General features: G+C 45.6%; 1 protein-coding gene across 2 annotated transcripts in view; it reads left to right on the forward strand.

The window, feature by feature from the left end:
- exoc3l2b (exocyst complex component 3-like 2b) overlaps positions 1-18,519 on the forward strand; it is a 37,907-nt gene that overhangs the window by 7,971 nt on the left and 11,417 nt on the right. For both annotated transcript variants that reach the window (XM_073492555.1, XM_073492546.1), the window contains exons 2-3: positions 11,017-11,532; positions 11,850-12,085. In XM_073492555.1, the coding sequence (XP_073348656.1) occupies positions 11,054-11,532; positions 11,850-12,085 (715 nt within the window). In that variant the 5' untranslated portion in view covers positions 11,017-11,053. The remainder of the gene's footprint in view (positions 1-11,016; positions 11,533-11,849; positions 12,086-18,519) is intronic.

Genomic DNA, 18,519 nt, shown 5'->3' on the forward strand with positions numbered 1-18,519 from the left:
GTGTTTGTGTTCAGCTCTGATGTCGTTGAAGTCATCAGATGTGTTGCAGCAGATCCTCCTGAACAGACCGGAGACACGGGACCTCCGGTTCTGCCGGGGTCCACAAAATATACTGCAGTACTGAACAAACTGACTCCAGCTAACTCCCAGCTAATCAACGATGTGCAGAGCTGGAGCTGAAGCTAAAGCTAACAAGCTAACAAGCTATCAGTGTGAAGAGTTAAACCCAAACGGACTGAAGACAGCGAGAAACACCAGCTGGTCTCTGGGCTGAACTCCATCTTCAGCACCGGTTCTGTTCCAGGTTTCTTCCTGTTAAAGGCAGTTTGTTTTGGACCTGCTCAGTTTGGAAAGTGTCATGAGATGACGTGTTGGATGATTGATTGATTGACTGACTGATTGATTGATTGATTGATTGATTGATTGATTGATTGATTGATTGATTGACTGATTGATGAGTCACTGAGGTGATTAGACATGTCACATTCAAAATGTCAGAAATAAACAAAATAAGCTAGTTTTCCTGGATGTGGTCGACCAGGCTTCCCTCTGACTGAAGTCAGCACTCACCAGAGACTCTGTTTCTCCTTCCTGTCTTTTATTTCTCTGTACGTTCATGAAGTAAAGAAGGTTTCTCTCCATCCAGCGTCAGGTAACCAATCACAGATCATTACTGTCGACTTCAGCTCCTCTGCAGCTCGTTGCTAACGACCAGTTGAGACGTGAGAGTGAAGAAAAATCCACTTTTTAATCCCAAAAGTGTAAAAAAACAAACTCTACTCGACTCGGCCGGCTCCAGCTGCCGTCTGCTGACGGGCGTCTGTCCCTCCCCTCCCGTCTGTCAGCCCAGTTAACAGCGCAGATGATGTGATTGACATTTCTATTAAAAACTGAGAGGTGAAGATCAGTGATGGTTCAAAGAGGCCACGCCCCCTCATTATACATCACTGTCAGCCTTATATGATGTAAAGCAGCGAGTTATATACGAGCAGAGATGAAGGGATCAGTTCTCTACAGGAAGCAGCCGGTTCAGTTTCATTATAAGATGCAGAGGACACGACGTCTCCACTCTGACTGTCTGAGGTTATTGATTATCAGCTGACATGTTGTTTGATTATTAAATAAATAACAGCGTGTTATAGGTCAGCTCCAACAGTTGATCTTTTTCGTTGCCTCACATTAAAATAAATATTTCAGACTGTTTGTTGACATCTAACAGGAACATTTCCTCATTTTCTGACATTTTATAGACACAATTTTAATAAATTGAAACCGAATATGAAAATTGTTCCAACATCTTCCCAGAACAGAGCAGAACAGAACAGAACAGAACAGTTCTTGGACATCAGTGTGCAGCTTCATTAATCAGCTGTGAGTGGGTCCACATGTTCTTCTTCTTCTTCGGATCAGAACTTCTCCTCTCCGGCTGAATTCTTGCTCTTTGTCTCGGTCTTGTGACCTCTCTGCTGTCCCAGCTGCAGCGAAGCGTCCACTCAACATTCCTCCGAGCAGGGAAAAGATAATATTACATTTTTCTCTAACAGCTGTTTTCTCTCACCACGGTGCTGAGTCGACAGTTTTTCCTTAATGAAAGACAGATGCATCGTGGGTAACTGTGACCTCACTCTGTTATCTGATAGCTTGATTAGTTTCTGTCCTTCTGCCTCATCACTCCTCTCTCCACCTGCCTCTGCCTGCAGGCACACTTATCATTATTATTATCATTATCATTATTATCATTATTATCATTATTATCATTATTGCTGGATTTCACAGTGATGTTTGTCTTCTGTCACGTCTGGAAAGACGAAGCTAAGCTAACCGTCGAGTCACAGTGGCTCTGAACATGGTTTTAATATCGTGTTTGTCTTCTGTGTTTCTGATCGTTTGATAATCACCTCAGCGATCAGGTAACTGTTAGCAACACTAGCTAATCCCTCAGCTGAGCTAACGTTTTACACTTGAAAGTGGTCGATCGTAAACGTGACGAGACTTTTCTCCTGTTTGTTTGTAACATAAAACCTTGCAGTTTAAAAAAAAATCCATTTCATTAAAGGATTACATTGATTACTTTGTTGATTAGTTACTTTCAAAGTCAGAGTCGAGCTTATTGTGGAGGAGGATGGAGACGCCGTTCCCTCAGACTCACGCTGGTTAGTGTAACGGAGCCGGTGGGTGAGGAAGAAAAGAAAACAAGTCACAGACAAGAACTTAAATATGCACATTTAAAATGAATATATATACGTTGTGGTTCCAGTGCAGCTCAGTGCAGAACACAAGCAGTGGTATAAAAACTGTTTGTAAAGTTCTGGTGCTGGTGCTCAGAGTGATCCACCTCCGTCCCAGCTGCCGCTCCCTCATCCTGATCCTGGTGACCATGTGAAACTGATAATCAATAATCAGTGATCGGCTCCACTGAGTGATGACATCACAGAGAGGTGGCTGATGGGACTTTGGAGCCATTAAAGTTCTTTTTATCAGAGCGGCTCGACTCTCATCAATCATCTACTCTGATGGTGTTCACACCCTCAGTCTGACCTTTCAGGGGATTTATTCTGTGTTCAACTGTTGATACCACTTTGAGTTAAAAACCCAAAAACCTGGAGAAATGCAGCTGTTTCATAAAATTACAGATGTATAGACGATACTTTATTGATCCTGAGGGAGACGTAGACGTGCAGTAGCTCGTACGACACATTAAAGCAGACGAATGATGACACAAATAATAAAAGATAACACAGTGATCGTGTCGCCACCAGAGCTGCTAACTGTCGTGCTAACGAGCAAACTGAGGTAGTTTATCTACACGGGGGTTCAACATGTGCTGCTGTGTTTAAAGGAGCAGTCTGAAGAAATGTTGACGAGCACAGAAAGATCCTCATTGGCTGCTGAACAAACTAAATAAGCAAACTGACCTTTAAAGGACAACACGATTTATACTGTTTCACTTTGTTTATATGTGGCGGACCCTGCCACCTCTCTAGCTTCAGACAGTGTTCTGGGACCTTGTTTTCCTCTGAGAGCAGCTCGTTCATTCACTGATGGAGACAGTTTGTATCATTACCTCATTAATATTTGAATTTCTTCTTTAAAACTACAGACTGCTCCTTTAAAGCTGAAACAAGAAGAATGCAATAATTAAACTAAACACAAAGCGAGATATGAATATTGACAGAAACAGATGTGTTGTGTTTCTGTGTTGTGCTCTTACTTTGAAATCCTGCTGTGTTGTTGTAAAGGTTTTGTGTGATGAGGTCGTTGAGTTGTTTCTTCATGAGTCGGTGCTGCAGCGGCTGAGTTTGGCCTCCAGGCTTTACTTTTTCACATCTGCTTTTATTTTGATAAGCTGAAGGATCTTTCTGCTTCCTGCTTCTTGCCTCACAGGATTAAGTTGAAGTTGAACATTTGGTAACGTTTCTGCCTCCGAGGATTGTGGGTCTGTGCCATCGCGGCTCAGCCTGTGCTGAGTCTACAGGCTCATGTTGGGCGGATGGATACGCTGAGAAATAGTTCCAGCTGTTCTGTGTTCGGCTCTCTGCCTCAGTTTTGTTCCTGAAATCTGTCTCCGAATCAAAACGTGGCTGTTTGTGTGGCAGGACGGCTCTGAAGGAAGACACAGATGCATTATGGGAAAACTGTTTTAGAATAAAACTGATTTTAATCGTTGTCTTCATGTCAGTGACAACAAAACCCTGTTAGTCTGAAAGTTCTGACCTCCACCAGCGGAGTCACGTTTTCACCTGAGTCTGTTGGTTTGCTTGTTGGTTTGTTGTTTTGTTGGTTTGTTTGTTGATTTGTTGGTTTGTCAGCAGGATTACACAAAAACTACTGAACAGATTTCCACCAAACTCAGATGGAGGATGAGTCTCGGCCCAGAATAGACCCATGAAGTTCTGGTGCTGATCCTGGTAAAGGACCGGATCCAGGAGTTTCTGCTCACGTCCTCTAACATTGAGAGTTCGGGTGCTTTGGATATTTATGTGACATATTTCTCAGAGAATAATCAAGTCAGGCATTTTTAAGTGGCTGGAATGAACGAGTGAGAAGGATTTGATGCGGATCCAAAGAAAAATGTGGATGTACAGTGGATTGAAATATGTCTGGTATTGGATCAGACTGCCGGGCCGGACAGTGACGTCCTGGGATCGATGGCAGCAGAAGGTCTGAGTCAGCTGATCAGCGACCGCAGCCTGCAGCACACTGACGTCCTCTGTCCTGAAACACAGCAGACGTTTCTACATCAGACTGTCACTTATCATTCCAGCCACTCACCAGCACACTGTGTACACACAACACTGTGTGTGTGTGTGTGTGTGTGTGTGTGTGCGTGTGTGTGTGTGTGTCTGTGTGTGTCTGTGTGTGTGCGTGTGTGTGTGTGTGTGTCTGTGTGTGTGTGTGTGTGTGTGTGAGTGTGTGTGTGTGTGTGAGTGTGTGTGTGTGTGTGTGTGTGTGGTGGCAGCTCACTACAGTCAGTCAGTCCACCTGGTTTCAGTTTCAGTGAGTTGAGATCAGTGTTGTTGTACTTAAGTATCAAAAGCAATGATGGAATGTAATCAGTTACATTTACTTGATTACGTTAGTTGGTAGTTACTTTACAGATTTTACATCCTGCAGCGCCAGAGAAGAACATTTTAAACATGTTTAATTTACCTTTACTTGTACTTTTTTTACTAAAGTACATTTAAAAGCTCTTTTAAACGAACGTACGACTCGAGTAAAAGTAAAATACGGTGTTAAAATATTACTTTGGTAAAAGTGAAGGTCACTCACATGAATAATACTCGAGTAAAAGTATTAAAATAAAATTGAGCCACTTTGGCTCTGATGCAGCTCTGATGTAATCTGTAAAGTAACTAGTTACTTAAGTTATCAAATAAATGTGGAGTGGAAGTGTAAAGTAACAGAAAATGGAAGTACCTTAAGTACCTCAGAACTGTACTTGAGTAAATGTACTCAGTTACATTAGATACATGCAGGCGTCCTGAGTGAACCCTTCAGTTATATAACGTATAGAAACGTGTCGTTCGTCAGCAGCTGCAGGAAACAAGGCAGAGCGGAGCAGCAGGTCGTCGATCAGCTGTCAGACGTTTATTAAAAATGATTCCTGTTTTTATTTTTGGGCCGACTGACTGTTCTCGCTGTTTCCTTCAGCTCATCCATCAGCTGATTATCTGCAGTCATCAGTCATGAAACGCTCCTCGCTGAGCAGGTCGAGGCCGAGGCCTCTGATTGGATATCGGCTTCTCTTCCTGTTTGTGTCTCGTGACGTTTAGAAGTCGCGACCTTGTCACCTTCACATGACGGATAAATGTCATGTTGAACGTGTCCACAAGAGACACACACACACACACACAGACACACACACACACACAGACACACACAGAGACACACACAGACACATACACACACACAGACACACACACACACACACACACAGACTGCTTTTTAAAGGAGCAGTTCACCCAAAAGAGTAAACTTGTTGCTTTTTGAAAGTTTTGCTGTGAAGCTCCAGGAGTGTTTTGCAGCTGCGACTCGTCAGCCGACTCGACTGCACATTGATCGACGTCTTTTCAGATCAAACATGACAGGAAGCTGTTTTGTGCTTTTCCCCTCAGATTTGGTTCAGTTTCAGTGGCTGTTGAACTCTTTTGGCTTGTGACTGGATTAAACGAAGCTCTCAGCCCTCGTCATCATTTATTAAGTGGAAAGAGTCAATTTTTCTCTCTTGTTGTATTTTAATTGAACTTTTAAACGTTAATTCATAATTAAAAGACAAAGGAGAGACTTTTCTTTGACATCTGTCTCACTGTCAGTCACCTTGTGATCACCTCATTTTTACACCTGTCGTCTGTAACAAGTGACCAAAAAACTGAGGAACAGGAAAACTCACCTTGTTGAATGAATTGCACACCTGCAGAAAGCAGAGTGAGAAATGTTCATGTTGATTGATTTAGTTCTCCTGATGCTTTTGGGATGTAAACAGGAAGAATAATGTTGCCACGGATTCAGCGAGTCAGCTGAAGGCTACAACCTCAGGCTCCGTTTTTCATTGTATAGAAGTATATTTGCTATAGTTTGCGTTTAAAGCTGTTAGCAGCTGGTGTTTGTGGTGGACGCACTGACAACCATCACTGGATCACTGTGATACTGAGGAAACGATGAAACATGGAGATTCTCAGGGGAGTTCTGAATGGTCTTTTGTCTGATTTCTGAGAGGATGTGTTGGATTGTATTTGCAGAGATCATGATGTTCTCGGGGACGGTAAGTCAGCGTGAATCTAAAAATATGTGTTTCATGTCTGCCTGTTCAGAGTTATGACTTCAACACGGAGACGCAGATATTAGAATCAGGTGCTGAGCGTCTGAAACCCTCTGCTTCAGTGTTTGTGGCTTTCAGCTGGTCTGCAGAGCTGCTTCTGATGTTCTGATGTTCTGATGTTGTGGTTCTGGTGTTCTGCTGATTGTGAAGCGGACCACGCCCGGCGCTGACCAGCGGGACCCAGGAGTCCCGTCCTCTGTCCGTCACATATCGCTGTCCTTTCCGCTCCCATTGTTTGTTCCAGCAGCTTCCGCGATGCCCTGCGACCCTCTTGAAGAAAACAGGTTGTGTGTGAGCGCCGCCGGGGCTGCTGGGTATTTCTGGAAGCAACACCGCTGAATCACTTCCCACTGCCACGCCACGCTGTGCCCCAGTGTGTGTGTGTGTGTGTGTGTGTGTGTGGCTTCCTCAGTAGTCGTGTGTGTGTGTGTGTGTGTGTGTGTGTGTGTCTATTTCTGGCAGCAGTGTGTCCTGAGCTGGTGAGACTGCAAAACCATGAACAACATCCGCTCACACACACACACACACACACACACACACACACACACACACACACACACACACACACTTTGAATTGAATGACGGTCACAGACTGGCCTGTGTTTTCTGTCCACTGGGGGGCAGCACGTTGTGACAGTAGTTGTGTTTTTTGTTGTTGCAGTGGAAACGTTGGATGGAAACAGTTAAATTTAGCAGCGTCAGTTTGCGTCTCGTCCCAAACAGAACTTCACACAATCATCACAATCAACTTGTGATCACCTCATTTTTTAAAAGTCCGCTAACACGAGAAAATTCAGTTTTAAATGATTTGTATACCACTTGCACAACAATCTGACATCCTGAGCTTCAGTGATGTCGAGAAATATTGATAACGCAGAATGAGAAATATTCATATTAATGGATTTGGCTCCCATGATGCTCTTGGGGATGTAAACAGTATAAAAAGTATAATGTTGCCATGGATTCAGTTAGTTAGCTGAAGGCTACAGACTTCCTGTTAGCAGTGTACCCGTGCATGTGGACACGTTGTGGCTAGTTGCTAGCTGGCTGAAAATGTCAGCAAATAATCTCTGTTAAAATTGTGCTGAATTAGCTGTTAGCAGCTCATGTTCGCAGTGAACTCATAGATGTACCGACAACTGTCGCTGGATTACTTTGATATTGTAGAAAATGTAAAAACATGAAGATTGTAAGGGGAGTTCTGAATGGTCTTTTGTCTCTGGTTTCTATTAGAATTGAGAATTAGAGGAGCATTTATTTGCAGACAGATATAATCACATTATTTATCAATCAGTTGTGTTTTCTGCTTTATTTTCCACAGTTTGAAGTCTGTCGCTCTTTTCAAAGTTCATGGTTCATTTAATAACTTTACATCGCAGGGTTGTACAACCAAATGTGAGCTCTGGCCCGTCGTGCTACACAAGACAAAACAGTTTCTTATGGTGGACTGTTGATTGTGTTGAGAGGTGAGCTGAAGGCAACAAACTGGACCCTGGTGTAGCTGTTCTTATTGTCGGGCTGTGTGCAGACTGAGTGCAGGGCAGTGGATATGGCATCCTCTGTGGATCTGCTGGTTCTGAATGCACAATGATGAGTTCTGTTAACTTAGAAATTGCAGTTTTTATGAGTTTTAAGTGTTACAAACATGTTTCTGCCTCCTCTGGAGCTTCATATAAATCCTCCCTGGAGACATTTTGGCTCTTGATCATTCAGGCGAGCGGTTGTTGGAGTCTCGTCAGTGTTTGCTCGGTGAAAACTGTCCTGATAAGATTCGTGTGAAGCTGCGAGTTGATTTCACATTTCTAGTTTCCCATGAATGATTACAGAGACGCACGGAGCTGAGTCTGTTAATGTTTCATCACTTTATGTCTTAATGGCTCATCGCCGTGGCAACATGTGACAAGTGGGCGGAGCTTCCTGTTGACCCGTCACTGACACACTGACCAAAGTCACAGACAACCTGCTCTGAAGCTGATAATCAGGTCGCCATGACGAGCCGTCAGACGAGTGTAGAAGTCCTTTTCCAGGGGCAGATCCAAAGATCCTGGCTGTGCTGATGAGGTTTCAAGGGTCCTTGAGGAAGTCCTTGAAGATGTCCTTGAGTGAGCTAACTGCTAACAGCCGGAAGCATCAGTGTACTTTTGAGGTGAACACATGAGACTGACGGCCAATCAGAAATGAGCCTGTTTTGTTGCCATGGCGTTAAGTGAGGTGTTTGTTCCCTGGTTAAACTTTACCTTCTGTGTGTGTGTGTGTGTGTGTGTGTGTGTGTGTGTGTGTGTGTGTGTGTGTGTGTGTGTGTGTGTGTGTGTGTGATGGAGCAGGACACACCTGTGGAGACTTTGATCACATCACTGATCAGCAGATCTTCTGTGTCGTTTTAATGAACTGATGGTTTGGATCAGTGGGTGATGATGTCATCGTGATGTCACTGTGGAGCGTGAGCGCGGCCGGTGCTGAAAACTGTAACAGAGGCAACGTACAATAAACTTTATTATCCACAGTGACACGAGTCGCTGCACAGGCCGACGCTTCATGTGACTTTAACATGTAATTAACCCGAGAATCAAACTCTGGATTCATGAGGCCGAACGTCCGAACAGGAAGACGAGACGCTCAGTGTGTGTTCAGGGCTGAGCTGTGTGTTTTCTGACAGGAAGTCATGAAGTGTAACTGACTGTCAGGGGGCGGGGCCTCACCAGCAAAAACTTTTACAAGGTCTGAATACAACAGGTGTGTTCCTCAGGTGTGTCTCTAACGTCTCCACTGGCCCGAGCAGCGCCGATTTGTCTTTCCATCCCCAGTTTTACTGCAGTGAGTCGGGCCAATCCGGGGCCGCCTCGCCTCCGAGCGGCCGCGGTGACGTCTCCCGACTGCAGCCAACCTGTAACAAACACGTCTGACATCGATACTGAACTCACGTCTGCAGAAACCTGAGAAAGAGGATTTAAAGTCCGTGTTCAGCAGCTTCTGACTGGACCTCTTTAGTTCCTCTCGTCCTGTTTGTTTCAAACATCTGCTGAGTTTCACTGTTTCATGTGTTCACTTTCAGCTGCTTCATGTCCAGTTACTGCTGCTGAAAACACGTTTCCTGTGAAGCTGCTTCATAATAAAAGCTTTTAAATGACTATGAATGAAAATGTTATTATTAACTGAGTTCATTTAAACAACAAATTTAATACAAATAAATAAATAAAGGCAGAAATAGTGGAAACACTCGTCACAGACCTCCGAGCTCCTGGTTCATCAGATGTGTGACAGAGTCAACTGAACATTATTCAGCTTTAAATACGAGTCGGTCAGAAACCGCTCACAGTTCCAGTTTCAAGGCGGTTCCCTCAGAGAAACTCGGGTCAGGTTTAGGCCCAAAAATCACCTGGTTAGTTTTAGAAAAACATCGTGGTTCAGATTAAAATACCTGGTTCTTTCTCCACAAACACACCGTCAATAAATATCCAGTGGGTTCACACTTACAAATGATCTGTGGGTCCAGAAACGTGAAGAGCAAAACGATGATCATTTTCGTGCAGCTTGTGGTTCTGCTGCTGTGGTTCTGCTCCTGTGGTTCTGCGGCTGTGGTTCTGCTGCTGTGGTTCTGCAGCTGTGGTTCTGCGGCTGTGGTTCTGCGGCTGTGGTTTTGCAGCTGTTGTTCTGCTGCTGTGGTTCTGCAGCTGTGGTTCTGCTCCTGTGGTTCTGCTGCTGTGGTTCTGCTCCTGTGGTTCTGCGGCTGTGGTTTTGCAGCTGTTGTTCTGCTGCTGTGGTTCTGCTCCTGTGGTTCTGCAGCTGTGGTTCTGCGGCTGTGGTTTTGCGGCTGTTGTTCTGCTGCTGTGGTTCTGCTCCTGTGGTTCTGCAGCTGTGGTTCTGCTCCTGTGGTTCTGCTGCTGTGGTTCTGCTCCTGTGGTTCTGCGGCTGTGGTTCTGCTGCTGTGGTTCTGCAGCTGTGGTTCTGCTCCTGTGGTTCTGCTGCTGTGGTTCTGCTGCTGTGGTTCTGCAGCTGTGGTTCTGCTCCTGTGGTTCTGCTGCTGTGGTTCTGCAGCTGTGGTTCTGCAGCTGTGGTTCTGCAGCTGTGGTTCTGCTGCTGTGGTTCTGCAGCTGTGGTTCTGTGGCGGTGGTTCTGCGGCCGTGGTTCTGCTGCTGTGGTTCTGCGGCCGTGGTTCTGCTGCTGTGGTTCTGCTCCTGTGGTTCTGCGGCTGTGGTTCTGCTCCTGTGGTTCTGCTCCTGTGGTTCTGCTGCTGTGGTTCTGCTCCTGTGGTTCTGCGGCTGTGGTTCTGCAGCTGTGGTTCTGCGGCTGTGGTTCTGCAGCTGTGGTTCTGCGGCTGTGGTTCTGGTGCTGTGGTTCTGCAGCTGTGGTTCTCTGCAGGGTTTCTGTTTGTTACGTCTTGTTTATATCTTGTTTATTAAGTCTGTGAAAATTGTTTGTTTTCTTAGGAACTCATTTATGTTTATGGATCCTCGATGTCTCTGTTGCATCACAGCTTTATTATTTTATTATTTTATTATTTTATTATTTTATTGTTTTGTTGTTTCCATCGTCAGAAACTTCAGTCTGTCCATAGAAAACGACTCTTGTCAAAGTCAAAGTGTCCAGTAAAGTTATTGAAATAAGCCAGTTTCTGCCCTGTATATTTTTGATTGATTGATTGATTGATTGATTGATTGATTGATTGATTGATTGATCTCTGTCCCCTCCCTCCCCAGGTTCCTCCCTCCCCGTCCCCCCTCCCCCAGCTCCATCATGCCCATCTTCAAAAACCTCCCAGTGCGCCTGAAAGGCGGCGGTCCGACTCTCGACAACGCTTTGATCCTGCGCAGGATGAGCCTCAACATCACCCCCCAACATCACAACCCCTTCGACAACGACGACGATGACGGCATCCACGGCAACGGCGGCCATGGCAACCACTGGTCGCCCGGCAGCTCGCTGCTGGACGGGGACGGCCCGAGGGACCGCAACCCGTTCGAGGACGAGGAGGACGAGAACGAGGCCAACGAGGGGAAGAAGGGCAACGGAGGTGGAGGAGGAGGTTCAGGGAAGGGATCGCTGAAGTTCACGTCCCCGCTGAAGACGCTCGGGAAGCTGGGAAAGACTCTGAGGATGTCGGGGAGGAGCAAAGGAAGTGCCACGCCCTCCCCACAGGGGTCACTGCAGGGGACGCCTTCGCCGTCACTGAAGAAGAAGAGAGGGAGGAGGAGCTCTGAAGGGAGTCTGCTGAGGTAAAGACGGGTTAAAGATGTCCAGTTAAGGTGGAAGAAGAGGGACCAGAGGAGTCTGTTGAGAGTCTTCGTCAGGGTGAAATAAGAAATGATGCAGTTTGTTGTTGAGGAGGAATGATGGGAGTTTTTCAGGGTGGATAGATCAGGGAACGTTTTTAAGGTAACAAGGGATTCTGGGAGTTTGTTGAGGTGAACAGGAACAGGAAGGGCTGGAGGGAGGCTGTGGAGGTTTGGTGAGACGCAGGTACTTTGTTTAGTGGGATGAAACGAGGGAAGTTTGCGTTGATCAGTCATCTTTTCCTCCGTGTCTCCTCCAGGTTTGCGGGGAAATACCGCGACAGCCTCAGCTCCCGTAAGGAGTCCATCACCAACGGCGAGCTGAACTGTACAGAGAGCGAGTGCGACTCCACCAGCCGCCGCCTGTCCTTCATGAAGATGGTGGGACTGGGAAAAAAGAAGGAGTCGATGGCCGACCACTCGTCTCAGGGCCCCGAGGAGCAACCGGTGAAGGAGGAGGTGGTGGAGGAGGTCAAACCCAGAGAGCCGCTGTCAGGTAAGAAAACCGAGAGGAAGAGGAACCTCAGTTGAGCTGAGTGGGGAGTGACGGTACAACTTCTTCTCTGGGGAAACAGACTCAGAGGCTGCAGATGGATGCTGGGTGGAGGTGGGGTTTCTAAATGTTAAATGAACTGTGGCAGCAGTGACAGCTTCCTGCTGAACGCCCTGATTACTGTCAGACAGTTACACAAGTTAAAACCTCCTCAGTACAAACTCAGTCCGATCTGATGTGTTTCCTTCAGAATCTGTCACTTAAAGTTTGGTCAGGATTCTTTGGGTTTGGTGGTTGATGGAGGAAATGTTTAAAACAAGGTAGATTATTAAAGAGGCTTTTTCAATAAATCAAAGGACCAAAGAGAAATAAAATAAAGTATATGGAGCCTTCGCCTGTCGCAGGTCTCTAATAAGCCCGTCCAATCATTTCATTTGGCCCGAATGAAATGATTGGCCCTTGGTAAAAGTAACCCCGCCCCCAGCCCGTGACGTGAGCGGTTCTGTGTTCTCAAAAAGGTGTAACTGAGAGACCCGACCCTGGATCCATGTTGGACTGGGTCCAAATTATACTAAATCCACTTTGGTTGATTGGTTCATTCTGGATCAGGTCCAGTCTTCTTCTGGTCGGCTCAGATGGTTTTACTCTTGTGTTTGGTTCTAGAAGGTTTTCACCGGGCCAGGCTTGGTTGACATTTTGGACCCATGATGACGCCTTGTTATCATGTGACACATTCACAGTCTTGTGATCTAAGTGGACTAATGCAGCTGTTGGATGAATTTCTGGTTTATTGCATCAGAGCTGCTTCACAAACGAGAGGATGAAGATGAGAAAGTGTTTTATTATGTTGATACGAGTCAGAGAGGATCAGGACGCGTCGCCGCTGAACTTCTTGTACTTGGACAGATTTGCTCCCTCACTCGTCTCATGTTCTCGTATAGGCCTTTGTTTTCATACCACCCTGACTGATCTTATCTCCGTCTGCAGACAGGCTGCGGGCTATTTTAGACCCCGACAATGAGACGGACAGACAGAGAGACAGACAGGGAGAGAGACAGACAGACAGAGAGACAGACAGACAGGGAGAGAGAGAGACAGACAGGGAGACAGACAGGGAGAGAGAGAGACAGACAGACAGACAGACAGGGAGAGAGAGAGACAGACAGGGAGACAGACAGACAGACAGACAGACAGGGAGAGAGAGACAGACAGACAGAGAGACAGACAGACAGACAGAGAGAGACAGACAGACAGACAGGGAGAGAGACAGACAGAGAGAGACAGACAGAGAGACAGGGAGAGAGACAGACAGAGAGGGAGAGAGACAGACAGAGAGAGACAGACAGAGAGACAGGGAGAGAGACAGACAGAGAGGGAGACAGACAGACAGACAGACAGACAGACAGACAGGGAGAGAGACAGACAGGGAGAGAGACACACAGACAGACAGGGAGACAGACAGACAGACAGACAGGCAGACAGAGAGACAGACAGACAGGTTGGTGAAGGTGACCTCGGTCCAGCTGAGATGCTGTAATTCTCCAGGAGTTTCCACAAGGACGCTGGAATGTGTCTGGGAAGTGTGTGTGTGTGTGTGTGTGTGTGTGTGTGTGTGTGTGTGTGTGTGTGTGTGTGTGTGTGTGTGTGTGTGTGTGTGTCTGTGTGTGTGTGTGTGTGTGTGATATCATAAGTATTGGGCCGGTCCTGGAAACTGGAAACTTTTTAAGGGCGTCTATTGTTTATCGCACCCTGTTTACCCTGCTGTTCTGTAATGAATGATTGGACTGTGTGTGTGTGTGTGTGTGTGTGTGTGTGTGTGTGTGTGTGTGTGTGTGTGTTCAGTTCCTCCACACCCTTGTTTACATGTTAAAACAGTTACTGTATAATTCCCACTGTGTCAAACTGTGACACAATTAATATATTTATGTATAGAGGGCTGTAACTAACCACCACTGACAGTCCTTGGCTCTGATTGGTTGGAGGGGGCGTATAGAGAGCAGGCAGACATCACGTTCCCGTCCCCAGAACCACCACGCCTGCTTTTATATGAAAACATTTACGATTTATCGTCACTCCCCCAAAGAATGAAGGACAGTACAAGAAGACGTCTGAGGCATCAGGCTGTCTGGCCAATACGTGTCCATCTGTGACATCACAGGTCAGTTAATGATGTCACTGATTAAATGACACGTGTGCTGATTGTGTCTGCAGACCAAAGCAAATCAGAAAAGAGTCTCTATGATGATGCAACTACAGCTTTTGCTGTGAAAAACATGAACCTACCTTTAAACAGATGCTTTTTGAATGGAGTCTGGTGTAGCAGGCAGTCCACTCCAAAGACCACCAGGAGAAGAGGGGTTTTAACATTAACATTATATATTAACATTAACATTCAGTCAGAAGAGTTAAACCTTAAACTTCACTGAAAAATGTCAAATTAAAGAGAATCAGTGACACACACACACACACACACACACACACACACACACACACACACACACTGGCCCTTCAGTTAAAGGGGGATGGACTGCTGGGACTGACTTACAGGTTCACTCAGAGTCTGTTTGTGTTTTCAGTGTGAGCTCAGAGAAAGGTCTCCATGTTCACGTAACGACTTGTTTTCAGGTGCTGCTAAACCCCCGTATCAGCAGATTAGGTGTGTGTGTGTGTGTGTGTGTGTGTGTTGGGTCATTACTGTTTGTACCTGCATCACTGTTATGTACCATTTACACACACACGCAGACCTGCAGTGTTGGATCACTGGCAGATGATGTTTCTGACTGATCTTATCTGAATCAGTTAAAGCAGGAAGATCCACAGCTGCTCAATGAAACTGTGAAACTTTAAAAGGAGTTTCTGATGACGAGCTGCAACACTTAGAAAGCCAAACACTGACTGAAAACATCCGCACATTAAATCCTGTGGTGTGTTCAGGTGTATCATCCCTCCTGTGGTGCGTTCAGGTGACCTCAGTTTGACTCTGTGCTGCTGCTAATTGTTGTTTTTATGCATTCTGAGTGTGATGTCAGCGTGCAGAGCTCAGAGCCACAGATAAGCAGCAGAGCGTCACTCTCTCTTCTTCATGGTGGGTGAAGATAAGTCCTTTATCCTCCTTCACATCGTGATGATTATCAGGAGATGATCGTGATTTCTGCACCATCAATAAATAAATCATAACGTTACCTGATGAAGTCCACGTGTGGAGGAGAAGTGTTCAGTTATTGGAAATGACAGAAGAACTGAAGAAAGACGACTTGTTCTGTGACTCATGCCGACACTCGTCGACCCGCCCCAGAAACAAATCACTTGTTCTGTTGTTAGTGGTCCAACTCTGCACCGGACCCAGTGGTTAAACTGTGCAGATGGTTCTTTGTTGTACAGAACATGTGGTTCCACAGCTGGAACGTTCTGCGGTTCAGACGGCCCACAGACGAGAACGTTGTTATGAAATCAAATACTTGTCGGAGCTTCTGTTTAGAGAACACTGTGTGTGTGTGTGTGTGTGTGTACAGTGTGTGTGTGTGTGTGTGTGTGTACTGTGTGTGTGTGTGTGTGTGTGTGTGTGTGAGTGTGTGTGTGAGTGTGTGTGTGTGTGTGTGAGTGTGTGTGTGTGTGTGTGTGTGTGTACTGTGTGTGTGTGTGTGTACTGTGTGTGTGTGTGTGTGTGTGTGTGTGTGTACTGTGTGTGTGTGTGTGTGTGTGTGTACAGAGTGTGTGTGTGTGTGTGTGATGCTGCAGACGGTTAATTTATTTAGTTTTAGCTTAAAAATAAGTGATTTTTTTGCCTCTGCTGGCGACAGTAATGTGATTACTGTTACTTTTGATACTTAAGTATATTTAATATCAGATACTTTAAGACTTTTACTCAAGTTCTGTTCATTCAGGTGAGTTTCACTTTTACCAAAGTCATATTTTAACAGCTCATTCTCAGATTCGCCACTTTGGATTTGAAGAACATAAAACACAGAACATCAGATGCATCCGGCAAAAGCTTGTGTTTTCTCAAAACTTTTCACACAAGCATCAACATGTAAAGACGACCTGAAGACAAAGTGTCCTCCACGCCGCCGACCTTTAAATGACTGTGAGGCTGGAACAGACTCTCAGTGATGTCGGCTCGGCGACCTGTTGAAGAGCGTTGGTTCGGTTACATAACCACAGAGCGGATAAGAGGCTCGTGTTCAGGCCTGTCAGGACCCGTCAGTGATCAGCACGTCCTTCTGAACGGCCAGAAAACTGTTAGAGCAGATATCAGCTGCTGGAGGACTTCCTGTCACAGACCGCAGCAGACGCTTCACGCTGCTGATTATCAGTTATTATTAGACACTTTTAACAGACACACTCGAGTGTGAAGAGAGAAATAACTCGGAGCCGTCGTGTTCGGGAATTTGAAATGAACCGACCCACAGATGTTTTCCTCCAGATGTTAGAGCACATGTGTGTTTGGTTCACACACCAACAGACGTCACATCATCGTCATTTAATCGTTTTTTCAGTGAAAATGAAAATTGTTGCACAAAAAAGATGATTCACACGAATCATGATTCATATCACAAACATAACAGCTGTCAGAACTGGTCGCTGTGAGACTTGTTTATAACATCACGCAGCCCAAAAGTTCATGTATGTGTGTGTGAAGAATTCATCCTGAAGAAGTAAAGAAGGAAAATCACTGGAGAGAAAACAGATTGAAATGTTAGAGGAAATTTGATCCAGCTGTGCAAGCTGCAGGAAAATCCTCCACTTATTAAATATTAAATATTCTGTCATGAGAGGACGGAGAAGTGAAGTATCTGAATACTTCAACAGAGAGAATCAGAACCACAGCGACCTGCAGGAGAAACCCAAAGAGCTGAGAGGAGAAAAATGTGGAAGAGGAGCTCCGATTACCCTCATACAATACTACTACTGTTCACACACACACACACACACACACACACACACACACACACACACACACACACACACACACACACACACGTCATGTATTTTAAAGGTACATATAAAAGCCTCTCTCTCCTCCAGGTGTGTCCGAGCAGGTAAAATTTGAGATTTCCTGACTCAGCAGCTTCTTCAGTTTCACACTGAGTCACAGAGTTCACCGTCTTCTTTACTCCAGTAAAAGTAATCGAGTACAGGCTCTGACATGTACTCAGAGTATCAGAGTAAAAAGTCTCCCTCTGAAGGACATCTGTGGTCAAAGCTAACTGAAGCTCATGTCATATTAATATAATTCAAAGACTATTAAAGTTAAAGGTAGAGTCAGTAGGATTTGTCCCAGCTGTTCCTGAACGCACCACAAAGACAGTTGATTGTTGAGTCTCATTCCCAGGACGTCAAACAGCCACATGTTGGGTTGGTAAAGCGTCCCGAGCAGCAACAAAGAGAGAAAATAAGAAACTCTCTGCAGATACGAGACACTAACACGCCTTTTCTCCCCATTCAGCCTCCCTCTCTGTCTGTTCACGTCTTCTTACGTCTTTGTCTCGTCTCGCTGCGTCTGCCGTGCGTGATGTGCTCTGATAGGTCGACATCAGTCTGGTGATGTTGGGAAGGCGGCGTGCGATGACGCCAAATAACAATAATCCATAATTCACCTCAGATGCATCAAACTAAAGTAACGAGGCTGTTTGAAGCTGTGAGGAGGAGAAAGTTCAGATGTTTGTGTTCAGATGTAGAGAGGGAAAGTCTCAGAGATACTCAGGTACAGGACAGATACCTGAGACACGTACTGAAGGAGAGTAGAAGTACTTGTACTCTTTATCCCACATCTCTACTGAAACTTCAGATGTCACATCAACATGAAGCCAAACATCCTGAAGCTGAACAGCCAGATGTTTCTTTCTTGGTGGAGACCAAACCAGAGCCGATTCAGTCCCTGAATCTAAAGTTTTTGTGGTTAGGACTCCCAGAATCCTCCCAATCCTCTGGTCTTAGTCGTGGTTCTGGTGGTTCTGGTGGTGTTGGTTGTGGTACTTGGAATTGGGTGGAGGTGGGCGGGGCTTCATCCACCCAGCTGGAACAGATTTCCTCTGAATGTTGAAGCTGAACAATAAGAGCTGTGTTTCTGAGTGGAGGGGCACCAACATGATGTATATGATGTGTGTGTGTGTGTGTGTGTGTGTGTGTGTGTGTGTGTGTGTTGTTATAGGTGTGTTTTACGAGCTCCAGTGTCGTCTGGTGTAAAGGTGCTCAAAGTGCTGATGAATCACCTTACAGTGGTCACACCCTGAGTGTGTGTGTGTGTGTGTGTGTGTGTGTGTGTGTGTGTGTTACGACCTCTCCCCAGTGGTCTTATTAAAACTGACCTCGTCTCTGTTTCGCAGGTCCGAGTGTGTTTTATGAAGAGAGTTGAGTTCAAATGAGAAATAATTAGTGTGACTGACACCAGATATCAGTCAGCATCGATCCATGTGAGGAACAGACTCCATGTTTCT

The sequence above is a fragment of the Pagrus major genome, chromosome 2 (genome assembly GCF_040436345.1).
Source record: "Pagrus major chromosome 2, Pma_NU_1.0".
In the NCBI taxonomy this organism is placed as follows: domain Eukaryota; kingdom Metazoa; phylum Chordata; class Actinopteri; order Spariformes; family Sparidae; genus Pagrus; species Pagrus major.